The sequence below is a fragment of the Eublepharis macularius genome, chromosome 12 (genome assembly GCF_028583425.1).
Source record: "Eublepharis macularius isolate TG4126 chromosome 12, MPM_Emac_v1.0, whole genome shotgun sequence".
In the NCBI taxonomy this organism is placed as follows: domain Eukaryota; kingdom Metazoa; phylum Chordata; class Lepidosauria; order Squamata; family Eublepharidae; genus Eublepharis; species Eublepharis macularius.
The window spans coordinates 56,262,091-56,288,863 of NC_072801.1; the positions used below are offsets into that span (position 1 = coordinate 56,262,091).

At 41.7% G+C, this 26,773-nt stretch overlaps 2 protein-coding genes across 2 annotated transcripts; one reads left to right on the forward strand and one right to left on the reverse strand.

Moving 5' to 3' along the window:
- The first annotated feature begins 945 nt into the window (after positions 1-945).
- Positions 946-9,724, forward strand: LOC129339481 (vomeronasal type-2 receptor 26-like). The gene is made up of 4 exons (XM_054994061.1): positions 946-1,782; positions 5,075-5,302; positions 6,843-6,969; positions 8,823-9,724. The coding sequence occupies exons 1-4, from the start codon at positions 946-948 to the stop codon at positions 9,722-9,724; spliced, it is 2,094 nt and encodes a 697-aa protein (XP_054850036.1).
- Positions 9,725-16,277: 6,553 nt separating this feature from the next.
- Positions 16,278-25,935, reverse strand: LOC129339482 (vomeronasal type-2 receptor 26-like). Its single transcript, XM_054994062.1, has 5 exons — positions 25,648-25,935; positions 23,405-24,253; positions 20,717-20,944; positions 20,138-20,264; positions 16,278-17,176 (listed from the first exon to the last, which is right to left on the reverse strand). Exons 1-5 carry the CDS (start codon positions 25,933-25,935, stop codon positions 16,278-16,280), a joined length of 2,391 nt encoding a protein of 796 aa, XP_054850037.1.
- Positions 25,936-26,773: the final 838 nt, after the last annotated feature.

A 26,773-nucleotide genomic window follows, 5' to 3' on the forward strand; every position in this document is an offset into this window, starting at 1 on the left:
CCCTGCTCAATGACATCGCTTCCAGGAGCCCCCCTGGGGGCCCCTGCGGGGCGGCATTTATAGGAAGTGACGCAACTTCCGGAAGTGACTCCATCATGTGTTTCCAGGAGTGCACACACATAAATTATAATAGAGAGTTCCACCACCTCTTTTCCCAGAAAAAAAGCCCTGGGTACAACTAACATGTCTGCAATAGATGTGTTGGGTTTTCCTGCTGATAATACTTGCTACTAGTGCTAGCTGATATTGCCAATGTCACCAATGATGATAGTACAATAGAGAGCAAATCCCAAAGATGCAAAATAATCACTGCTGTTCTAAAGGAATGACTTTCTCTTTACTGTAATTTTAACTGGAGTGTTTAGAAGTTCTGTTTCAGAATCTCACAACAGAACATTAAATCAACTGCTAACTGGCATTTTATACAGTTGGCTCTGATTGGGGGAAATCAGAAGAGCAAAAGATTCCACTGAGAAGGTGACTTTTAAATCCTTCCCCCACCAATAAATCATGTTATTATATAAGAGTTGGATGTCCCTATGTGTGATAAAGAAGGAAGAATTCAGGCAAAAATAAAACACTGGAAACCTGGTTGGATCCAGCCAGCTTCTTTGTGTAATCTCTACCAGTTCTACTCCTTTGCTTTAATACCCCATAGTTTTTGTCCATTCAGGTTCGATAAAACACAGTATAGTTTTTTGGGGTGATTAAAGAGGACCTTACTTTTTATCAGCAAAACACTTGGATAGAATCCAGCTCATTCTTTTAGATGTCAGTGTTGGGTCTAGTGAGTATACTAGAATCACAAAAATACTTCTTAAAATCTTTGCCTCTAAAATGCATCATGATGCTCTCCCCTGCACTAAGTTATATGCGAATTTTGTAAACCTTGTCTGCCCTCCTCTCCAAATATATATCTAGCTCTTGTATGGGTTTGCTTCCGGGATGACTGATAAAACCCAAGTCCGTTCCTTCTACAAGATGGTTCCAAATGAAAGCCTTCAATACAAGGGAATATTCCAATTGCTTCTTTATTTCAAGTGGACATGGATTGCATTTGTTGCTGATGACCATGAACATGGTGAAAGACTGATACAGGTTATGCTTTCAGTATTTTTTCAGAATGGCATCTGCCTTGAATTTATAGAGACATATCCTAACATAGGTTTTGATGACAGCATTATGGACACACATAATTGGTTGCAAGGAATATATGACATGATCACAAAAAGCACAGCCAATGCAATAGTCTTCTATGGAGATGCTGATTCCATGATAAATTTTAGAATTTTGTTATATCTTCCCGAGGTGGAAGACATGAAAAGACAGCTAAAAGGTAAAGTGTGGATTCTGTCAGCCCAGATGGAATTCTCATCACTTGTTTACCAACGGAGTTGGGATATAGAAGTCATTTATGGTGCTCTGGCCTTTGCAGTTCATTCCAGTGAACTACTGGAATTCCAACACTTTCTTCGAAGCAGAAACCCTTCTAGCCTAAAAGGAGATGGTTTTATCAGGGACTTTTGGGAGCAAGCATTCAACTGTGTATTCCTAAATTCAGTTTTGGACAACTCAGATATGAATGTCTGTACTGGAGAGGAGAGACTAGAGGACCTTCCTGGGACTGTTTTTGAAATGAGCATGACTGGTAATAGCTATAATATCTACAATGCTGTCTATGCTGTAGCCCATGCTCTACATGGCATGTTTTCAAGCAAATCAAAAAACAGATCAATGTTTAAGGGAGAAAGAAGGAAGCAGCAAAATCGGCAGCCATGGCAGGTAATGGTCTAATTACCAGTAAGGAGAGGAGAGATAATATATTGCCTTTTTGTGTAGCACTGCCAGTAATGTCAATCAATCTGAATTGTACATGATACTGGAGACACAGTTGTTTCCATACCAGGGTCATCAATCCCCATGCCACTGGAAAGTACACATGAACTTTCCTTACAAGTATACCAGGTTTGTGGGTAAATGGGAAGTCTCAAACCACTATAGAAAATTGGTTTCATTCCAAACTTTTTGCATACTCATTGTCTCAGCTCCCTCAGAAATAACTAGAACTCAGGATTCCTTGATTTCTCTCCTATGCATAGAGAATCCGTTGGGCACAGCACAATTTGTTTTGGTGTTGCTTATTTACATTCTACCCTTTCTGTTATTGATGGATCCTAAATCTTCTCCCATCATTGTTGCACCCTAGCCACAAATATATGCTGTTCTCCTATTGCCTAGTGATTGGTGAACACCGCCATGCAATATATTTGATGAAGTGAGTTTTGATTAATGAAAGCTTATTAGTTGATAAATTTTGTTGTCTTTAAGGCTCTATTGGGCTTAAGTTTTGTTCTACTACTACAGATTAGCACAGCTACTGACTTGAAACTATAACCAACAAGACATCAAAGACAATGGGACATGTGGTTTACCTGGACACCTGAAGTCTTTAGCATTGATATCCAATGTTGCATGGAGCTAGGGGCAGGAAAGAAATAGGGATAGGAGAGGGTACAAGAAATATCTCTTCCAGATATTACTGTTGGGTGGGGTTCAGCCAGCTTTTCTGCTGTTAAGCAGCCAAAAATACTATGCTGGAGATTGTGTGACCCGCAAGGATAAAAGTCATGGGGTAAGGAGAGTAATATGGTTTTTAAGATAAATATTCTTAATTCCTTTTTACTCAGTTTCTCCCTGAAATCTAGCAATAATTTCTTCCCCTCTTTTTAGAAATTGAGAGTCAGCTTCTAATCAATTCTATTTCAATCAAACCAAAATGTCAGAATTTCACTCAGTAGATGTGCCGCAGCAGGCAATGGCTTTCCAAATCTTCCTACCCTCCTGTTAGAACACCATCATGTGGTGTGTAGCATAAAACAAATGCCAGCACTGAAGTTACAAAAGAGTGCTTTAATTTCTCTTCAATGAAAGAGAAATCCCAATTTAAAAAAGGGGGGGAGGATAAGAGGAATTGATGGCTAAATCTAAAAAAACCCTGAATTTCAGAAAGAGAAATTCTCCTCTCCCATAACAACCTTGAAATATAATTGAATGAAGGTGACTGAAGATGCATCCAGCCCAGGCCTTTTTTTCAGGGGGATCGCGGGGGAACGGAGTTCTGGAACCTCTTAAAAATGGTCACATGTCTGGTAGCCCCGCCCCTGATCTCCAGACAGAGGGGAGTTGAGAGGGCAATCTCAACTCCCCTCTGTCTGGAGATCAGGGGGCGGGACCACCAGACATGTGACCATTTTCTCCGAGGGCAACCCACTGAGTTCCTCCACCTCTTTTCCCAGAAAAAAAGCCCTGATCCAGCCCATTATCACCTCGATGCTAGCCAGTACAGCTGTAGTGGAATAAGATGATGTGTAGGACAGAGTGAGAGAGAAGATTCCTCCTTAGGCATGGATTAAAATCTAGAAACAAATGTATAGGAATGTTATGCTCGAATTTGTTGCAAGCTTAAAAAATTACAATAAGATTTCCATTCTGATAAAAGAAATTATGACTGCTGAAGTCACTACTCTGCATGTTTTTCTGAATGTTTTGCCTGCATGTGGAATGAGAAAAGAACCAGTGGTAAAGTGGAGGTGGAAGTTCAAATAATTATTTCTAAGAAGATAGGTTTATGTCATCAATGGGGGAGAGGGGGAGAGTAAGTGTGATGGCCCAGTATGAAAGCTGAAGTGTAATCTGAGATGACGGTTCTGTAATGGGAAAGTACTGCTTATTTTAAAATAGCAATAATGATAACGATAGCAATAGCAATAACAATAACATTTGATTTATATACCGCTCTTCAGGACAACTTAATGTCTACTCAGAGCGGTTTAAAAGGAATGGCATTATTATCCCCACAACAAACACCCTGTAAGGTGGGTGGGGCTGAGAGAGCTCCAGAGAACCGTGACTGGCCCAAGGTTACCCAGCTGGCTTCAAGTGGAGGAGTGGGGAATCAAACCCGGCTCTCCAAATTAGAGTCCCGTACTCTTAACCACTACACCAAAATATGATCTGCTGCTTTCAGGATGAACAAAATACTGGGAGAAGAGGAAATGGGTATTTAAAATGTTCCAGCTGAAGAGCTTAGTTCTGCAGGAGGGGGATACTGTAGCAAGAATAAAGCCCAGTTCTACAAATCTACACAAAACAAAACTGCTGATCAAATAGTCAACAGATTAAGGAACTAAAGATGGCTGGCTATGAATTTTCCCAGATCTCATGAAGAATCATACAAATATAAAGAACTGAGAGAGTCATTTTTAAAAAAAAATATAGCAGCATATACAATGTATTTAAGGCATGCTCAGTGTTTTCTGAAATTCTTCTTTGTATCTTTGAACAATATTGTGTGAGTCAAGATTAACCAACATGTTAATTGGATGAACATCAGATTGTTCAGTCCTATAAAACGCTGAGAGCGGTATGTGCTGTGTACAGAGTGTGTATCCAGAAACCACCCTTTAAAAAATAAACACTTGTACTTCTGGGAGAATTTCTTATCTACCACTAACTGTAAAGTAGTATTTCATGGGTTGAAACCAAACAGCTTTTCAGCTGGTGAAAAAAGAAGGAAGGGTCCCCTTTGATCACCCAGAATAATAACATAATAATAACATGATAACATTCACTTTTATACATCCCTTCAGGACAACTTAACACCCACTCAGAATGGTTCACAAAGTGTGTTATTGTTATCCTCATGACAATCACCCTGTGAGGTGGATGGGGATGAGATGGCTTCGAGAGAGCTGTGACCAACCCAAGATTACCCAGCTGGCTTCAAGCAGAGGAGTGGGGAATCAAACCCGGTTCTCCAAATTAGAATCCTGTCACTCTTCTTGGACAAAATCAATTCGGACAGGGACTACAGTATTGCAGGAGATTGAGACAGCTGTCTGGATCCAACCCATCCACTTCAAATACTACAGCAGAAATATCAGTTATCTATGGAGACTTGCAAAATAATTGGAAATGCATGCATAACCTTAGCAGTGGTTCTTCAAAGGTGTTAAGAGATCTTAAGAGAGATTTCTCTCTTAGTTGTGTCTCACTCATTCTTTTTTTGATCTAGCTGTACAACTTTCTGAGAAGTGTCTCATTTAACAACAGTGCTGGGGACAAAGTTTCTTTTGACCAGAATGGGGAACTGATAGTAGGATTTGATGTGATCAACTGGGTCACATTTCCAAACCAATCTTTTGCCAGAGTAAAAGTTGGACAGTTGGAGTCGCAAGCTCCTCTAGACCCAGCAATCACCGTTAATGAGGATGCCATAGTATGGCACAAATGGTTTAACCAGGTAGGACTTGAACACAAGCATTTCTAAGTCTTCCTATTTTCAACGAGCTGCTATGATGAGCCAAGATTCACTTTTCTCACACGGGTATGCCTGTCTAGTGGAGGATAAAGTTCAATGACCAAAGCTCCATAAACAACAGCAGCAACAAAAAAGCATGATGAAACTTCACTTCCTAATTATATGATTGATGAGGAACTTGATTAGTCTAAAGGTGGAATCTTTATCATTGTAGTCCTTAACAGCAGATTAGTTGAACAGTTCATTGGCTTAATACATTGGTTACAGTGACCATGCTTACTTCCTGCATGTACATGCATGCATCTGTTTGTGAGAAAGAGCCATTGTGTGGCTAAATCACACCTTCAGCTGTATATACCTTGGATGAGTATACTGTTCACAGATTGTATGTATGTTTACTATAACTTATGAACAGAATTACTGTGTCCGGATGGTGCAGGGTGACACCAAGGAAGCATGTCAGCTGGCTGCTTCCATATCTGGCTGACATGGGAGAGTTGTTGATGCGCTGACTGATAGAAGTCAACCATGTCGAAATGGTTTCCAGTGCAGTTGTTATGCTTTCAGTTCATTGGAATTGTGTTTTTTTTAAACAAAGTATATGCTCTCTCCTGATGGAACATAGGATGATGAGGATGGATAATGTCATCAAGTCATAACTGACGCTTAGTTATGGTGACCCTTAGTGGGGTTTTCATGTCAAGAGACTAACAGAGATGGCTTACCATTGCCTACTTTTGCTACTCGGGTCTTAGCTGGAGGTCCCCCATCCAATTACTAATCAAGGCCAACCCTGCTTAGTTTCTGAGATCTGACACGATCAGGCTTGCCTGGTTTTTATGTGTTTGTTTGTTTGATTTCTAGCCCAGCCTCCCCGCAAGCAGGCTCAGTGCGGGTTACAAGAAGATATAAATTACATTTAAAACAAGCATAAAAACACATCATCAACACAATCATATATTACAATAAATACAGTTCATGAGGTTGCCAGGATACTGACTAGCTATATTGATGATGTGCCAACATCAATGATGCACAGGCATGCAGGCTTGAGAGTTGAGCTGTCAATCATTTAGTTTCTGTTGCAAGGGACACACTCACTTACTAGTTTACAGATTGGTTTACATTAGTTTATAGAAACACTTCTTTGTGCCATCACCATGTTTCATTGTAATGAACATATATATATCGCACAGGTAAAAGACTCAGTAATCCTGCTTAGGAAAGTAACAACAGGTTGTTATCACATTCTTTCCTGAATCCTTGGTTATTATGCCTTTTTTCTGTGTGTGCCTTACTTTTTCCATTGTGAGGTGGTCTGTGTTCATCTAAGGCCAGGCATTTGTTGGCTCACTGAAAGCCTGGCTTTCTGTGAGCAGAAGTATCTAAGGCAGGAGGAATGCGCTCCACAATGGGAAAGCATCCTGTCTGTGCAAGAAGAAACAAAGCTTAGGAAATAAGCCAAGGATTCTGAGTACATTCTTCTGAACTTTGACAATGTCCTCTTTTCTTAACAAGGTAGGTCCAGCCCCTTTCTGTTTGTAATGACAACTGCCATCCTGGTTATCACAAGAAAATTAAGGAAGGAGAACCATTCTGCTGCTATGACTGCATTCCATGTCCCAAAGGGAAGATATCTGACCAGAAGGGTAAGAGTTCTCATTCAAGATTGACTGTGATCCCTAGGAATACAAGATCAATACCTAACTTATGTGTCCATTTCTCCACTATTCTCTTTCATCTCTATTTGAAATTTGTTAGGCAATTCTACTGCAGTGTGGGGTTGTGTTTGTGTGCCTGTACAATAATTTTCTCCAGGACTTAGCATGCAAAGCAGGTCACAGTTTATGTTATGTTATTGATAGTCTGCCTTTCTCACTGAGACTCAAGATGGATTGTGCAGTGTAAGTCAATATGATCATCAGGATGAAACATCCAATAAATAATGCAATGGACTGCAGAAATCTGAAAACAAGCTGAAATATGAAAGAGAGCTGAAACAAAGCACAAGCATTTGAACATGTGAATTCAAGCATTAGCATGTTAAAATGTGGTCTGTGGCCTGATTAGGTTCAGTTATGGGTGGTAGACTTTTTGGAAGTTCTCTTGAACTCCACGTTTGCCATTTTCACACTGTCTATAAATATCATGAGACTCACAGAAGGCTGCTGGCTTTCTTGCACGATTTTTGATGCCATCTGTTTACAAAACGCCACAAACAGTGATTTATGGTGTTTTGTAATCGGATGGTGGTAAAAATCGTGCGAGGAAGCCGGCAGCCTTCCGTGAGTCTCGCGCTATTTATAGACAGTGTGAAAATGGCCATTGTGTAGAAATGTTTTAGTACTGTGAGTGAGGTTCTTCTGGCCACTGGTGATCCCATCATGCAATGTATCCTGACCAGGGCTGGATCCAGCACTGCTGCCGCCTGAGGCAGCTTAAGGCTGCCACTGTGTGCGTGCACGGGGGGCCTTCCAGCCCTCCCATGCAGTTGCTTTGCAGGCCAGGCACAGGCGACCACCCTGGCCACAGAGCAACTGAATGGGAGGCAGCCCGCTCAGCTGCTCCACGCTGCCACCGCCAGCATGCGCTCCGGGCTGGGCACAGCAGGAGCCATGCCTGGCCTGCAGCTGTATGCTGGCGGCAGCAGCACAGAGCAACTGACCTCCACGACTCACGCCCCTGCTCCCGGGCTGGCGCCCCCTCTGGCGCCTTAGGCGGTTGCCAGATCCTGACTATCATTAAGGGTGGGCATTCATTCCTGAGTAATTGACAAAGCCCTCCATTCATTATATTTCTATGATCAAGGAAAATTATAGCAAACAGTAATGAACGAACTAACAAATGAATGAATGGCATTTATTTATTTAATTTATTTATATTATTTATTTATGTTATATCTCTCCTCCCTCACTTAAACTGCCACCGCTGTATTTACTGCTTAATAAGGGGGTGCATCATACTACTAACACCTAATGAATGTTACTGGCTTCCTGGAAGTAAGAGTTCTAAACTGCTTAAGGCAGCATGCTTAGAGAAGAAGTACATATTGCAAGACAATACAAATTGCAAGAAGTATAGCAACTGTATATTAACCCCAACCCCACAATATTTAGTACAACTTACCCCAGGTCACTATAATGTTAATCTTGTACACAATGGCCTATTATTGTCTGCTACAGTTCCATCATCTCGTGATTATGCTAAACATTGTGAAGGTAGACATTGTGAAAATAGAAGATCCTAGCATGAGTTGCCATTTTGGTGGCTTCCTTTTTCATTAATAACATGTCATAAAGGAGTAATCAATGACAATTCACACCATTTTCCCTTGCAGTGTACCACATTTCACAATTTGAACACAGAATGGATTACCTATGTTAGAGGAAAAGTACGAACATTTTAGGAATCTTCATAGTCACTTTTCCAATAAAGCAAATTTACAATGAGACTTAACATACAGCAATGATATGTGAGTAATGCCAAAATATTTATTTTTTAGACACCTCAGACTGCTTTCGATGCCCAGATGATCGTTATCCGAACAAGGACCAAAATGTTTGTATCATCAAGGAGATCAGTTTCTTGTCCTATGAAGAACCTTTGGGGATTGTTTTATCCCTTGTTGCTCTTTCATTTTCTTTTATAACTGCTATGGTGCTGGGAACATTTACAAAGCACCACAACACACCTCTAGTCAAAGCCAACAACCGGAGTCTCACCTATATTCTTCTCCTCTCCCTCCTACTCTGTTTCCTTTCAGCATTACTATTCATTGGCCATCCTGAGAAGAACATATGTCTTCTCCGGCAAATTGCTTTTGGCATCATCTTCTCAGTTGCCATTTCTTCTGTGTTGGCAAAAACAATCATCGTGGCTCTAGCTTTCATGACCACCAAACCAGGATCCAGGATAAAGAAGTGGGTAGGGAAAAGGTTGGCCAACTTGATCGTTTTCACCTGTTCTCTTATCCAAGGAGGCATTTGTACCATTTGGCTGGCAGCCTTTCCCCCATTTCCAGACATTGACATGCATTCAGTGACTGCAGAAATTGTACTGGAATGTAATGAGGGGTCCACAGTTATGTTTTACTGTGTCCTTGGTTACATGGGCTTCCTGGCAATTATCAGCCTCACTGTGGCTTTCCATGCCAGGAAGTTGCCCGACAGTTTCAATGAAGCAAAGTTCATCACTTTCAGCATGCTGGTCTTTTGTAGTGTGTGGTTATCTTTCATTCCAACCTATCTGAGCACCAAGGGCAAATACATGGTGGCTGTGGAGATTTTCTCAATCTTAGCTTCCAGCGCTGGTCTGTTGAGTTGCATCTTTTCCCCCAAATGTTACATTATCTTATTGAGGCCTGAGCTGAACAACAAGGAACAGCTAATATGGAGGAACCATTGAACAAAATTGAACAAGTTAGGTTTCATTGTCAGTACCTTCCTCCTCTTCATGTTGTTTAATTAGTTGCAATATAATAATTAGAAGAAAAACATGAGTCCAGTAGCACCTTAAAGACCAACAAGATTTTCAGAGTATCATCTTTGGGAGTCAAAAGTCCCTTTGTCAGATTCCATTTGTAACAATTTGCTTAGTTTTTTTTTTTTAAAAAAATTTATTGGTGAGTATACTTTTCAAATTCAATACATACATTCCCTCAATATCTAATTAACCCTATCCCCCACCCTTTTCCTCCCCCCTCTCTATCGACTTCCAGCAGCTTTCCAACCCTTAACCCCTCTTATTACTTAATAAATCCCTTACTCTAAGCACATTCTAATTTTTTTTCCCAGGTATTCTATCATATATATCAAATATCCTATCAATATAATATACTTCTATCAATTATGTTATCGAATATTCTATCAATATAATATACATCTATCAGTTATACTATCAATATAGTATAGATCTTATACCCCTCAATATAGCAGACCAGTATAATATAGTATAATATATAACAGAAATCTTAATTTAAACATATTCTATTTCTTTTAAACCTATATTCTATCAAATATACTATCATCATTATAATATATATTAAAACCCCTACTGTGTGCCCTGCCACCAATGTGGCACAACACCGTACTACACATTCATTATATAATATGCAATCTGATCCACTAACATTATAGTATATATAGTATACCCCATCAGTATATTTATTTAACTATTTCCTTATTCATATACTCTAAAAAAGATATCACTTATCCTAACCTCCCTATCTTATTCTTTACAAAGTCAGTTCTAAATTTCACCTCTTTTCTACTATATTATAATCCAAGCTTAGATTAAAATAGATATAAATTGGTATAATGGTAAAGTCACTTCTCTCCTCTGTTTAAAATGTCTTATTTTAAAAATTCTCAAACTGCCACAGTTCTCCTTTCACATCCCATTTTTTTTCCAAAAATTGTTTCAATTTCGCCCAGTCTGCCAAATACTGTCCCGGATCCAGGTCTTTGAGTTTTCTTGTCATTTTATCCATCTCTGCCATGTACAACAATTTGTAAATCCAGTCCTCTACAGTAGGTACTTCTTGCATTTTCCATTTCTGCGCATACAGTAATCTTGCTACAGCTGTCATATAAAATAACAATGTTCTATTTTGCACTGGAACATTCTCCATTCACAATTTGCTTAGTTTTGATACCAACCTGTAGTGATTTTCTTGTTTGTTTTATTTTTATAACCTTTGGCTTTGGACTTTAAATTCAGGTCCCCATTCCATTAACTTAAACTTATACTTCAGCAGAGGGCTCTAATCACAACTAACACACTTTTTAATTCCGCTCACACAGAGCTTAAGTTTCTTTCTACTGTGTCAAAGCTTTTAACCTTTAAAGTCCTAAACGGATTGGGACCAGCATACCCAAGGGACCGTCTCTCCCCGTATGTGCCCTGGAGAGCGCTTTGTTCAGCGGGTAAGAACGTACTGGTGATCCCTAGCCCTAGGGAGGCTCGTTTGGCCTTGATCAGAGCCAGGGCCTTTTCAGTCCTGGCCCCAACCTGGTGGAACTCTCTGTCTGAGGACACTCGGGCCCACCAGGATCTTGTATCAGTTCAGCAGGCCTGCAAGACGGAGATGTTCCACCAGGCTTACAGATGAGGCCAGAGTCAGGACCATCATCGAGCCTCCCACTGGTCTCCGGTATTCAAGTACAGCACGTGTGTCTGTCTGTCTCCTCTTTGTATGCTGGAGGCAGGAATGTGTAGCCAACCATCAGAAGTTTTTGTATATATATGATTTTAATTGCTGAATTTTATTGTAAAATTTGTTATGCAATTGTATTTTATGACTGTTGTACCCCATCCTGAGCCCACTTGTGGGGAGGGCAGGTTAAACACTGAATAAACTAAACTAAACTTTTACCTTGAAAACACCTTCCCTGTTCTGTTTGTTTGACCTGTAAAATACTGCTTCCTAAAAAAGTTTTCGCTGCCCCCAGAGGCTTTTGCTTTAGATCTTTTCTGCTTAACTGGTACTACAGGAAGGTTTTGTTACAGATGGTAGTCCGACAGAATAGTAAGCACAAGACTGGTTGTGAAGTTAAAAAAAGGATCCTTCTTTCTTAAACAAAAGGAGAATTTATTTGCAAGTACATAAGCATGATTGTTGCAGAGATTCATGAAGGCCTTCCCTCATTGCTTGCCTAACCCTAGATAGAATAATCTCTCTCTCAGATATACAGAGAGAGAGAGAGCCCCTCTCAGGTGTAGGGCTGCCAGATCCCCCAGGTCCCCCACTTCCATCCTCCACCACCAGTCACCTGCCTGGTGAAGAAAAAAGTGGGGGAACACCTGGGCATGCTCCTGGTGCAGCACAACAATGTCACTCCCGGGAATGACAGGCCCTGGGAATGCTTCCATGATTTGCCCCAGGCCAATATGGGCCCCAAACTTATGGGGTCCCAACTCTGCTTGTGGGAGGGCTCCTGGGGCCTGTGTGACAATGTTGCTCCTGGAAGTGATCGTGCCATGCCAGGAATGCATACATCCTTAGTGCATGCACTCATGAGGAGGGGGGGAAAGGTGAATGCCAGGACCCTCCCTCCTGCTGGGAGGGTAAGGGGACATGGCCACTCTACTCAGGTGCACACACAGGGTCTCAGGTTTTCATACAGCTTGCCTGATTTAGCCAGAGTCCTTTCTTTGAGAAACACAGGGCGAAGCTACAAGTGACGAATGACACTTGAACGGCAAGTGTATTTCTCCGTGTTCACTTGCGCGCCACTCAATCTACTTGCCATTCAAGTGTCATTCGTCACTTGTAGCTTGGCCCACAGATTCTCTCAGAAACACAGAGTTTCATTGAACATGACAGACTAAAAACTCTCTCAGAAACACAGACAATTTAGGCCCCACACAGTTTGCCTGACTTTATTAGAACAGCCTCTCTGGGCCAAGCTACACATGACGAATGACACTTGAATGGCAAGTGTATTTCTCCCTGTTCACTTGCCCTCCACTCAATCCACTTGCCATTCAAGTGTCATTCGTCATGTGTACCTTGGCCCTCTCTAAAGTATTCAAAGCATGGCTGAAAAACTCTTCCTCAGCTCTGACTAAAAACTGCAGTTCCCTTCACTCCTTAGAGCACAGCTACCTTCCAATCAGATTACACTTCACTAACCCATCCAGCCCTTCTTTCCTCAGAGGCCTGCATTGAAACTCAAAGCAACAACTTAAAAAAATCCACATTAGCAATCAGAAATAAAATACTCAAAACTTCATGCAAAAACTTCATTACACCATTGCTATCTGATAAAGGGAAATTTGACTCTCAAAAGATTATACCCTGAAAACCTGTTGATCTCTAAGGTACTACTGATCTCCAGTCCTGCTGTTCTATTGCAGACCAACATGGCTACCCTCCTGAAACTATTACTAGAAGAAAAATGAAATTGAATCTAGAGATACTTAAAGGACAATTAGTAGTCATGGATGTATATGATCCATTTTCTCTTGGGCTTCTTTATTGTTGCTTTCTCAACAGTTTCCCATTCTCCCCCCTCCCCCGAATATCAACAAATTTAAAAATATGATTTGCAGATCCTTTGGAAGCTAGTGACAGGGAGCAATAGCATATAGGGTCTCAGGAGTTTTCAGTTCAATGGACCCAGTCAACCTGAATTCCAAGAGCTCTCCCAAATAAGCCTAGCTTCCAACCCTTTATTTATATTCATCCAAATGTGTTTCTTTCAGTAGTTTGCTATATTGATCAAGGACATGGAATGAAGAAAACCAGTCATCTATTTGGGGAATCAAAGGGCCATATCTGCAATAGTTCGAATAAACTTACTATTCTGTCAACAGCCTGGATGACTAACATTGATTTCAATATCCATTTTAATTCCAGATGCAGCTATTAACAGCCCAGCAACAATTTGAATCCAGAGAAGAGCTCCACAGAGTCTGTGAACAGTCATAAATAGTGTTCAGGCTCCTCCCAACCGAACATTTACTGATATTTGATGGGGGTCTCTCTCTTCTAGCCACATAGCTTTGGGTCAGGGACCGGGCAGCTCCAACCAAGAGTCCTATTCCAGTTTGCTGAGCTCAAGAAGGCCACTTTCACCATTTAGTTGATAGTTCAGAGGGCTCACTGAACCAGCCAAAATCACTTGTTGATTAAGTCCATACTACTAAGTCCATACTACTACTATGACATGCAAGGTAGAGTAGGGGGAAATTTATTTATTTATACTCTGCCTTTCTCACTGAGACTCCAGGCGAATTACATAGACTATAAATTTGATCCTTGCCCTTGAATCCTTCATTCTCAAGGGCAATCAATACCTTTCTTCATATTAGCTCCTGACTTATTTGTAGTATACAAGCTAGGATGCAAATGTGGTTTCATCACTAGAAGCCAATAACTTTCTTCTTTTTCTGTTGTATCTCTGATATGGAAACGAAAAACAGTCTTCAGGCACTGTAGTAGAACTCAATCGCAACCATCATGTCTTTGAAAAATAAATTATTTCTGAAGTGTACAAATACTCTTTCCATATTATAACATTTCCATATTATATCATTTTAAAAAAACTCCACAAACTCTGAAGCTTTAATGGACGATTTGCTCTGTTCAGGGGTGGTGTTGGTGATTCTGGGGTGCTGGAGAAAAGTCAGCCTTCTCTGCCAGAAAAAAGGGACATAGAGAGAGAGGGGTTGCTGTGTAATGCCCACCTGTGCAGTTTCCTGCCAGCTATCCACTTGTGGGTGAGCACAACCCCCACAACTGCCCCTCACCTCACTTTAGTTGCTGTCTGCCAGGGCAGGGATAAGCCAGCTGCTCAGCAGTCAAGGGGCAGCCTCTGCCCTTTGCCATTCCTTGAGTTTCTGCTGTAGCTGTAGTAGTGGATGGCAATGTCCCCCTCCCACATGGGAAGACACGTCTAAGAGCCCCAGAGGCTCTATTTGCAATTATTCACTATAGAAATGTTAATGATGTCTATTTTTGTCACCATAAAAGGAATTCAAGGTTGACTAATCATGAGTTATCATCACTGGAACTGAACATTCAATGCACTGCTCTTCTGTGTCTCAATTAGTTCATGGGCCAAGAGCCAAAAATTGACATATTGCTATCAAGTAGGGTGGCAAAACTTGTTTATATTTTTTCTGAAAGATGTATGTATTATATTTTGATGTGATGACCCATTTTGATTGGTAGGTGATAGCTTTTTATGATGTCACCAAGATGGCAAAACACAATTTTTCCTACCTTTCCTAATTTGAGCCATAGCTTGTGAATCAAGTAATCATTTTCAAATTTTGAAGTATTGTTGGAAAGCTAATAAATTGTCATGGCTCAGTCTGAGGGTGGGATCTCCTCGGAAGGAGAGGAGCCTCATGTAGCCAGCCAGGACTCCTCAGGAGAAGAGGAGTTCTGTATAACCAGTCCTAGCCCTGACTCAGTAGAAGCTGGCAATCAGGAGCAGCAGCTTCTGGCCGATCAGAGCTTACAGCCAGCAGCTGAGACACCAGCACCCTGCGGCCCCAATACCACAGGGGAAGCTCAGCCAGGGACATCCCAGGCTACAGGTGCAGCACAGCCAGGGGCCTCCACCCCCCCCAGGTTTGCCCACGCCCAAAGAACACCGCAGACAACGCCGGAGACTGGAACTGCAGGAGAGACGGCGCAGTGCTCGTCTCCTGAGTGGATGCCAGCTGCTGGAGAGCGACAATGAGTAGCATCAAGATGGAGCCCCAGCAGCTGGCTGAAAACCACGCCTGGCTATAAAAGTCAGTCAGGAGCAACTGCCAGGTGTGGAAGCAACATGTCAGTTATCTGCAACCACTTCTTGGTACCTTGCGTCTTGCTTTTACCTGGATACCCTTGTGCTTTGACCTACGGATTGGACTTGGCTTGGCTTTTGGATCCTGGACACACCCCTGGTGTTTACCTTGTGCTCTGACTGTGGACTGGACTTGGTTTGTGACTCTTGGACACTCCTTGGCTTCGTGTTAGTACCTGGGCTACCAGCTTGGGTGGGCCCAGCCCATGACATAAATTCTCCTACAGATCACTAATACCATTAATGCCTCTGTCCATCATCATTTGTGAGATATAAGTTGTAAATCAAAAGAAAAAGTCAATTTTTCTACATTTTATAAGGTTTACAGCATATAGCACTTTATGTAATCCAGATAGTCACTTAAAGTATATTAGACTATTGTCTAATCCCCAAAGGTTCTTGAAAGCTTATGCTACAATAAAGTTGGTTAGTCTTAAAGGTGCTACTGGACTCTACTATTTTGCAACTACAGACTAACACAGCTAACTCACTAGATCTTTAACCTCTCTAGTTAGTATTAGTGAAATGAAATAAGTTTATGCTTTGAGAATTAAAGTTACTTAAGGATAGTGGTGGTGGCAATGTTTATACTTTTGTGGAATAATTTTGTGAGGAAACAACTATATAACTCATGTATTAAGGTGGATACAACTTCTTCACTGATTTTTCCATATTAGCTGTCCTCTGTTATTCAGCTCAGATCTCAGGACAATAATGTAGCATTTGGGTAAAAAGATACAGCCCAGCAGCCCAGCACTGGATGTTAAGACAGAAAAGATCTCCACAGCCACCATGTATTTTCCCTTGATACTCAGGTAGGCCGGAACAAAGGATAACCAAACCATACAAAACACCAACATACTGAAAGTAATAAACTTGGCTTCATTGAAACTATCGGGTAACTTTCGAGCAAAGAAAGCCACCGTGAAGCTAGCGATAGCCAAGAAGCCCAAGTAGCCCAAGACACAGTAAAACATAGCAGGAGAGGCATCATTACATTCTAATACAACTTCTGTCATTGAATACATGTCAATGTCTGGGAATGGAGGGCAGCTTACTAGCCAAATAATACAAATGCATGCTTGAGTAAGGGAGCAGGAAAGAACAATGGAAATGGACAGGGTTTTCCCCACCCATTTCCTCATCCTGCTTCCAGGCTTGGTAGCCATGAAAGCCAGAACCACTGTGATAGTTTTTGCTAGTAAAGAAGAAACAGCAATTGAGAAAATGATGCCAAAGACAGTTTGGCGAAGGAGACACATGGCCTGCTTAGGTTTGCCCATGAATAGCAGGGCACAAAGGAAGCAGAATAGAAGGGAGATGAGAAGAATGTATGTAAGGGTACGGTTGTTGGCTTTCACTATGGGGGTGTTGTGGTGTTTCATGAATATTCCCATCACCAAAGCTGTGATCAAAGAAAGGGAAAGAATAGCAAAAAGAAAGCCAGTGCCTAAAGGTTCTTCGTAAGACAAGAAGGTTATGATCTTGGGAATGCAATAATTCTGGTTCTTGTTTGGAAAATGACTCATCAAGCACTGAGAACAGTCAGCCAAGTCTACAAAAGAAAAGAAAAGCCATTTCATACAAGCAAATTGGTCATAGTGTTCAGTTCTTTGTGAACTTGCTTTAACAAAAAAATAACTCAATTCATAAATGAAAGAAATATGCTAGAATTTTTCCATCTCACTCAGCTAGTAACTAACGGCAAGTGAGCATCGTTCAAATAGCAATTTCATTTCAAACAGAGGATATCTAGAAGATTAAAAGAGGTTGATTTCTGTCAGACTCAAATGGATTCTAAATTGGATTGTAAACATTTGCTGTTTACCATAAGAGGTTTGAATGTTCTGCCTACTAAGGTGTGCATTTTGAAAATTACCACTCCATTTTAAATCTGTAGGTGTTGAATGAAATGTTTATCATGATCAGGTGGTGTTCTCATAGGGCACTATTGGGTTAGACTCAAGATTCGTTAGTTTTCTTTCATGCTCATGGTTTTCATGGCCATTCTTTGCAATGGTGAAGGAAGGGGGAGCCAATTAGAGGCTCTGGGCCAGCTGTTTTTGCACTCAACGGCACCAGAATCACAGAGAACACAATCACCCAGTTTCCAGCACACACAAACAAGGGAACTGGTGTTAACAAACCCTGAAGTAGGTGAGTAGCAGGTGGCAGTGTATGTTTGTTGTACAGAAAGGCTCCAGTCTGATTTTTTTTCCTTTGCACCAACCACTTCACAGAAAGTTGGCCCCTTCCCTCCCGAAAGCGCAGCAGCTAGGGCGGGGGCCACTTTTGCTACTGTGGAAGAAGGAAGGCAGTATCCCTTCTTCCCGGCATACGGGTGCTTGGGGAGGGTGGAGCTAAGGGCATATAAACCTGCTCCGCCTCTCTCCCTGTTGCAGAGGATGCTGGTTGGTCGGCCCGCTCACCCTCCCTATTACAGTGCAGGCTTATCTGGTCACTGTTTGTCAGGGCCAGGTAGGAATTTTTTTCTCTTTTCTCAATTGGCATGAAGAGGGAGAAGAGTTTTTTTGCCTACCTTGCACTGTGGGATGTGTTTTGTGTAATTGGTTGGTGGAGCTGTACATAGTTCAGCCACTGGCAGGTTAGGATGGCAAAATGAGCGGGCCGGTGACCCCCTTGGCACATCCTCATTGGTGAGGAATTGAGGTTTGTCCAGAGCAGCTGGTGGGCTGTACAGTAGCTAGTGGCGAGGGCAGACTCCTGTCTGGCTCTCCTGTACAAGGCCCTCCTTACTTGTACGGCGAGGTGCTGCAGACTTGGAGGGGGAACCATTTTCCCGGCCGCTGGGTACAGCCACTCAGTGGATGGCTCACCCTTGGAGCAGTGGGGGCTTGCCCAGACAGGTCAAGGCAGAGGTCCGAGGTGACCCCAGTGCTTGACCTGTACCTCTAGTTAGCTAGATCCTTTGCCGTAGTGACAAGTTATGTTGTAATTAATAAAGTGGCCGAATTTTAATCCCAAGCTTTGTGTCTGCCTTTCATTTTGACTGGGGAGGGGGCAATACTCTTCATACTGTTATGGTTGGCACAAGCTGTTTGCCCACTAGTTATCTTGCAAAGACAAGACGGATGTTATCTCTCCATAACTTTACAGTCTTTGCACCCCCTTAGGCTAGATTAATTTCAATCTTTGCCCAATTTTTGATACTTCTCCTCACATGTTAATTGTGCTGCAAAGTCACATGCAGTAGGAAGGAACTCTAGCTTAGGGAATAGATAAAATCATCATGTTTTTGCCAGGAGTTGTTGGCTGGCCGGCAAAAGCTAGCCTCCCTGTTTGACAAATATTAACCCTGTATTAAACTGCTGTGGAGTTTGCAGTTTATGCTGTTGTACAAGAACATGGTCTACCAGATCAGTTTGTATACATTGAGATAGATCTGACCAGATTTTCCACTGGTGAAAAAGGGAGGATGAGGTCCCCTTTCATTACCAAGATGACCTATATGACAAAAGATGTATGGGGCATGGGCTGGAATTAAGAGAATAAAGCAAAGCAAAACAGTTGTCTGTATCTGACTTATTGCATCCCTCCCACCCCCAATTTCTGTTTTTACACTCTCAAAAAACTGTTTCCCCCATAATATCAACATTTCCAGAAATTTTATGTTTCTAGTCATAAACCAGTTTACGACTAACTGCATTTCCTGTCATCAGCACACGGTACTATTTCCTGTTAATTCCTGGAGAGGACAATGTTGTGCACCTGGGTGTGACTACATTACTTCTTGTAATAATGTTATGACGTGAGGGAAGTGGTACCAGGTTTCATGGGGAGTGAGTGTTGTACATGATACGAACTGTCATGATCTGGCTGTGCCAGGAAGGCCTAGCAAGGCCTCAGAGGCCTGTTAGCAGTGGGAGTAGGCCTGCCTACGATTCCCAGGAGCCCCTGGGCCATTTTGGCACCCTTTTTGGCCAATCAGAACACAGGGAGCTAGTGCTATATAAGTCTGGGAGGGGGGAAAGCCTGTGTTCTTTCCCCCAGGGAGCAGGCCAGAGAAGGTTTCTGCTAGGGAGAGAGGCCCTCATCCAGGTAGGGTGAGAAGACAGGCCTGGCAAACAGAGTGACAGTGAGTTCAGTTGTGCTAGGGCCTTTTGTTTACTTTGTTTTCACCCATTTATTGTTGCTAATGTACCTTGCTTGCCTGTTTGTTTAATATTAATTGACCTCCTTGTAAATAAATCCTTTTGTTTGTTGTTACTCTGCTGGGCCCTTATGCCTGTTTATTGGCCGAGCTACAGAGGTCAGAAGGGTTGGGAGGGTACTCTGGGCCTTCCCAAGGGACCCTAAATCCCAGAGTGGTGGCAGTGTCAGGTGGCTAACCCTACCTGAGGCATGACATGAGCCTACAATGTTTGCCACCAGTTTTGTGTTCCTTGTAACTGGTCATCTAATCATGGACCCTCTCTGTTTATCCTGTATGAATATTCCTTTGGATGATAGCAGCCAATCCTTTTGATAACTCTGTACTCTAGTCTATATCTCTTACCTGCATGATCAGAGATCGTCCCTTCTGGACATGGGATGCAATCATAACAGCAGAAAGGCTCTCCTTCTTTCAGTTTCTTCCTATAACCTGGATTACAGGTTTCACTGCATACAGAAAGAGGCTGTACCTAATCCACAGGAAAAGAGTGTTAATCTCAGAAATAATGGCTTAGAATCCTTAAAATTCTGACCATGTGGGGATTAAGAAAACAGCATACAGTGAGGTGTTGATATTTTCCACAGAACATTGTGACACATTATTTTACATGTATGATAATGATCTGAAGAAAAGATGCCCACTTAAGGCTTAAACATATGTTCTATACATTGAATGTTGTGAAAGTAGAAAATAATGTTTTGAAAGGGAAAAGTCCATTTGTTTTACCTACCTGTTAGTCTGTTTAATTAGACATATTTGAAACAATGGTTTCAGCAGGCCCTTTTCCTCATTTACAGAGTTTTCTGTTGCCCTTGTTCATGTTTCAGAAGTTATTCATACACAATCTGGAAGGAGAGATCCTCCCCTAAATACAAACACTCTCATTCTGATACAACTCAGACACCTGCATCCAGCTCATACCTGGTTAAATTGGCTGTGCCACATCACAAATTCTTCAACAATGCTGAGTGCTTGGTTTGAAGGAAATTGAGGATTAATATTTCCAACTTTGAATTGAACAAAAGATTGGTTTGGGAATGTCACCCAGTTGATAACATCGAAGCCAGCGATTAATTCCCCATTCTGGTTAAAGGAAATCTGGTCTCCAGCACTGTTGTTAAATGAGATATGTCTCAGAAAGTGATGGAGCTACATTGGAAAATGAAATAGAAGTCTGTAAAGGGGGGGAAATCAAACAAGGAGCTCAACATTTTATAATCCAGCTCCTTTTTATAATAATTTTTTATAATAATTTTATAGCGAGAGCCTTGGTTCTCGTCACATTTCCCCCTCCTGTACTTTTCTCTAGAAGTTACAGCAGCTTTCCTTTGCTGAGTTTCTCACTTCTTGTGCCACTAGCACTTCTATATAGGAAAAGTCAATATTTTTCATTGTTTATGTATGTTCATGAAATTCTAGCAGCATAGGAAAAAAGTTCCCACAGAAGGAAATCTCAATGACACCTTGAGGTTCTACATAGAACAAACCAGCCAACCTCTGTGCAAAAGAAAAAATGGAAACAAATCTAACATCAAAAATGGCAATATCCAGAAACCAGTAGGAGAACACTTTGGTCTACCAGGACACTCATCTGTCAGGATCAGAATGCTCTTTTGTATACCTATGCTTAACCGACTCCATATTTAATCCTTTCAGTGTTCAGTGCTTTCTTCCCCAGGTGCAGAGGTTCCCAGGCAGCTATCTCACAGACCAGCATTGTTTTGGCTACCGACGTTCCACCAAGAACCGGCCTTGGGGAAGCTTTCGCTTTTGCAGCTTCAAAGGGAATATTTTGAGAACTGTGGGGGGAGGATGGGTCAGCTATGATATTTAATATGTATCTCTTGCTTTGCCTGGCATTGGTAACAATGCATATGTACCAACCTGGATATTGCATTCAGGCCAGTGGACTATAATAATCTTTTTCTTCATTAAATGCTTTTTGGAAACAATGGACTTTTGTCTAATTGCAGAAGGCAGACTGGAGTAAGGATTTTATCTAGCCACAGTTCTGACATTTTGTTACCAATCATCTTTCCAATGCCTCAACCGGATCAAACGGACTCCAAAGCTGTCCCACCCCGGGACCCTTTGTTCGACCCGTATGTCTCTCCCGGTCCTCGAGGCTCGGAATCTTCTCAAGTTGTGCCAAGGAGACAAGGATCCACGGTTACAACCATTTTTACCCTCGCTCCCAGTACAGAGAGAACGAGGCCCAGCGCATCAGCCGTTCCATTGTTCAGCGTGCCGACCCCGACGCAGTGGAGCGCCCGGCCCAGAGAGACGAGGGAGCGGAGGATCAGCGCGATGTTTACCCGAATACAGTTGGATAGCCGGCGTAGCCTGGGATCTATACCGGAGCAAGCTGAGGGCCGCCCATGGCTGTTCTGGAACCGGACGGCCGAGCGAACGGAAGGGGATACTTCCCAGCGAAGTGCTCTGAGCTGGGACTATGCCGAAGTCACCCCGAGAGCGGGGGAACCAGATGTCGGAGAGCATCAATGGGCACAGCTCCAGAGCAGAACCATTGGCGCCCTTCTTCCTTTCTCACTGAGAGCCAAACTACATGAGACAAAGGACTCATCCTGAAAGTCCCCAGGAAAAGCATGATCTATGGGTTTCTTTAGTTGCTGTCAGTTTTTCTCCTTAATAGGAAAAAATGGGGTGGTTGGGGGCACTTTCTTTGAGGGACCATTAAATGGCTCCCCAAGGTCCAATCTCCCTGAAACTTTGGGAGTGTTTAGAGGACAATTAGCAGTAGGTACCCTGAAAATTTCGTAGATTTACCCCCATCCCCCTGGATAGCTCCCATAGTTTTCCCCATAGCTGATAATGGAGATCAGAGGTGGCTCAGGACAAACAGGCAGGAAAGAGTTGATTCTGGCTGACAAGAAACACTACTGTGGCTCCCAAAGTGGGGATTGCCCAGTCCCCTTTGCATAAATGCCCCCCCCTTCCTGGTGGGCTGAGTTGCAAGATCTCCGCAAAGGTGTGGGACCCCCATTTGTAGCCCTCCCCCCAGGAAACCCAGCAGGTTTCCCCCCCGATATATCCAATTGTGTAAACAAGTTTCCCTCTCAGAAAAGCTGCTGAGGAAGATTTGAGTATGCATGAAGAGAAGGTACATCATGGGATACCATCTCTCATCTGGGAGGAATGGGGAAGAAACGTGCCAGTCCAAGCAAAGGATCAAGTGCACATCAAGTGCACTGTGGCCACGGTGTGTGAGTGAACAGGAAAGCAACGGGGAAACATGTAAGTACTTTCATGTATCATACACATGTAATTTGTCTCATGTAGTTTGGCTCTCAGTGAGAAAGGCGGACTATTAATGACATACATACATACATACATACATACATACATACATACATACATACACACACACACACACGCATACAGAAAGAAAGAAAAGAAAGAAAGAAAGAAAGAAAGAAAGAAAGAAAGAAAGAAAGAAAGAAAGAAAGAAAGAAAGAAAGAAAGAAAGAAAGAAAGAAAGAAAGAAAGAAAGAAAAAGCTCAAGGTAGCTGAACAAGGAGGGGGACTGGGAAAAGGAGGAAAGATTGACCTCCTTGATTTGTCCTCCATAGCAGAGAAGGGGTCCACTACCTGCCAGGCTTGAGGATTTTCCAGTTTCCGTCTCTCTCTTCTCAGTTTTCCTCTAACTTTTGATGACTGCATGGCATGCAAAGCATAAGCGACAGTATAGATCGCATTGTAGATGCTGTAGCTGTGGCCAGTCATGCTCATTTCAAACACAGGGAGGTCCTCCAGAGTCTCGTCTCCACTGCAATTATCCTGATTTACATTGCCCAGAGCAGAATTTGGGAACACACATCCAAATATGTTCGCCCAGAAGTCACTGATGAAACCATCTTCCTCAGCATTGGATGGCTTTCTGACCTTAAGGAATTGTTGGAATCCATGAAGTTCTCTGGAATGAACTGCAACTGATAGAGCACCATGAAAGATTTGTACATTCCAGTCTTTTTTCTTACTATATATTTTCAGCTCCATCTGAGCTGACAGAATCCACACTTTACTGTTTGTTATTTGCATCATGTGTTTAATTTGCACCAGTCTTATCAAACCAGTGAAAACCATCATGCAACGAATGTGTCCTTTGAAAAGAACTACATTGGCTGTACTTGCCATGATTTTTTCATACAGTTCTGCAAACCATTTCACATCATCTTTCCTGTAATCATAAGTTCCTAAATTAGAAAGTGCATACATGAAGGCAAAACAGATGCCATGATGGGAGAAGACTGGAAGCATCTTCTGCATGAACCATTCTAAATTTCCACCAACCACAGCAAAAAATCCAATCCATGTCCATTTGAAATGGAGAAGTAATTGGAGAATTCCCAGGTACTGATGGGTTTCATTGGGGACCATGTTATAGAAGGATAGGACTTGATTGTTATCCATCATCACTGGGGCAGGACCGTACAAGAGCTAAAAATAGATTTTCAGAATAAATAACGTTTATGTGTGTGAATTCATTTTGATGTATTTTATGATATTTTCTAAAGAACTTTATACGGACATAATCGGACAGACAAAAAATGTCAGAATGCACAACATATTTGCGGGGGCGGGGGGGGGGGAGAATCCCATTCATGTTATCTTAATTGATAGATTGATTGATCAGTCTTATAGTCTGGTCTCCCCACAAACGGGCTAGGAATGAATAACGTCAATAATATAATTCACATTAACACATGTATCAGATATACAGTTCAGTAAAAGGACAGCTCTAGCTGGCAGCACATATTGCTCAATCCCAGCCAGTATATCCCGTAGAGTGGGGGATGGTAAAACAATGGTGTCCCAACCAATGAAAACCCTGGGTGAGGGGATACACTTGCTTTGTGGACTCAAAATTTTATTTTTTAACATTGCTATGAAAACTTTTTTTAAAGGTCTTAAAGGTTTTAAAGGTGGTGAATGGACAGTCCAAATCACAGTGTTCAGGCTCTGTGACTCTTCCCTTTGAATTCTGAGCCACTGCCACAGTTTATGGGGGACCTATGTAAAGAGGTTAGAGAAAGTCCCCTTAATTTGGGGTGGCTCTCCTCAGGGATGGGGGTAGGCAATGCCACCAACTCCCAGCTCCACTGGCAGCTTCTTGCTGCTCGCTTTATGATGCACAAGCTGGGGGATTAGCTTCATGCCACTGAAACACACAGAGGGCATGAGCTGAAATATGAATCCAGTCCACACTGTTCCTCAGTAGACTTCTTCCTTCTCCATTTTTTTTAATTTATTCTTCATGTGTGACCTTATTTCACAAACCTGGATGCTATACTATTTTTTTTTTTGACTGAGTGTATATTTTATTTTTGTGAAAGAAATGGAGGGGTAATTTTAAAACAAAAAAAGCTCACTGCTACTTTTTAAGCATCTGAAGTAATGAACTATGTTTGCCAGGAAGATACTCTATTTTCCTTGCAAGTTTTACTATGTGGTCCCAGGAAAAGGGTGTACTGATGTGTAATAGAACCGTGTTATTCAGCCAAGTTACAGGATGAACCTAAAAAACCATTGTCGTATGAACAGTACACTAATTAAATGGCTTGATGAACTTCAGGCACATGTTAAAAATTGAACTAAGGAGCCTATTGTATGCTAAGACATAAATTGATAGCCAGAAAATATATTTTACTCTGGTATGAAATAATCACTAAAAATATAGATTGGTTTGCTGGAACCATATTTTCTTGTTACACAAAGCAGGTAAAGTATGATCATGATTATGTGAAAAGCATACAACACAAAGTAATATCTGGGTATAAACAGTATAAATGTTTCATATGCAAACTTACATACATTTTACACAGCTAGCCTACCTGTGGAAACTTGTAGATGTTCAAAAGATCAGGGATATGTTGTGAACTATCTGAATGAATACCCTCAAGAACTGCTTTAAGGTTGTCTTGGATATTGCACTTGTAGTTGGGGACAAATCGGTTCTTTGGAGAAATAAGTTGCAGAGCAGCGCGATAGGCCAACTTTGGATTTAGGTAACTGTCATAGATATGGAACCCCAGGCTGACATTGGGCAAAATCTGGGAATTTTCATTGATCTCCTTGATAGCAAATTCCAAAGCCAAGATGTGCTGGTAGTTCTGAGGCATCATTCTATACAAACAATTTACATGTTTCAGCATCAGAAACAAATCCTGGAATTTGTAAAATTATTGCTGCCGGGTCTTTATTAACCATTATTGTTTATAGTAAAATTTCTATACAGTATTTTAGGGGTAATTATTAGTCAAGACATGTTTACATGTTTAATATCTCACTATGGTTCATGTATTTGTACTGACATAATTACCATCTTCTCAGATCAGAGAAATAACAGGGTTATTCTCTTTCAGTTGCATCTCTCTTTCCATCCCCACCATCACATTTTACCGCAGTGTGGGTTTACTCATAGATGTAGAATTCCTCAAAAATATTCAGGTAATCTTCTTGAACAACAGTGATAATTAAACTAGTGGACTGCCAGATGACCCACACAATGGGAAGATGCTGAAGAGTCAAGAATTTGTAGTGATATTCCAAAACATATTGTAGCATTCACAAAATTGCAAACAAGCAAGTTGGACCAGTAGTTAAGAGCATCTTCTGTCAGCTGCATCTGCTTTCCCAACTCTTCTGTCTTAATATGGCCACATTAATCCATGATTCTGTAACCTCGTGGTTAGATTCCTTTAACACACTCTACATTGGGCTTCCCCAGAACACAACCCAGAAACTCCTGCTGGTCCAGGATGCCATTAACAGGGGCTGGTCAGTTTCCCCCATTTTTAAACAACTACACTGGCTGCCATTTTTTTTCCTAGTTCAGTTTGAGCTGCTTTAAAGACCTACATATCTGATTGACCAGGTCATTTTATAGGTTTCTAGGTGCCAGCTAGAGTGTTCAGGCTGCCACATGTCGGCTGTTACCACACTTAGAAGTGATATCGA

Excerpts from the sequence above, each read along its gene's own strand:
- LOC129339481 (XM_054994061.1), top strand. The coding sequence starts at position 946 with ATGACTGATAAAACCCAAGTCCGTTCCTTCTACAAGATGGTTCCAAAT. Across the intron at positions 1,783-5,074 it reads AAAATCGGCAGCCATGGCAG|CTGTACAACTTTCTGAGAAG; the intron begins GTAATGGTCTAA and ends TTTTTGATCTAG. Across the intron at positions 6,970-8,822 it reads GAAGATATCTGACCAGAAGG|ACACCTCAGACTGCTTTCGA; the intron begins GTAAGAGTTCTC and ends TTTATTTTTTAG.
- LOC129339482 (XM_054994062.1), bottom strand. The coding sequence starts at position 25,935 with ATGCCTCAGAACTACCAGCACATCTTGGCTTTGGAATTTGCTATCAAG. Across the intron at positions 24,254-25,647 it reads ACATCTACAAGTTTCCACAG|CTCTTGTACGGTCCTGCCCC; the intron begins GTAGGCTAGCTG and ends ATCTATTTTTAG. Across the intron at positions 20,945-23,404 it reads AAAATCCTCAAGCCTGGCAG|CTCCATCACTTTCTGAGACA; the intron begins GTAGTGGACCCC and ends TTTCCAATGTAG.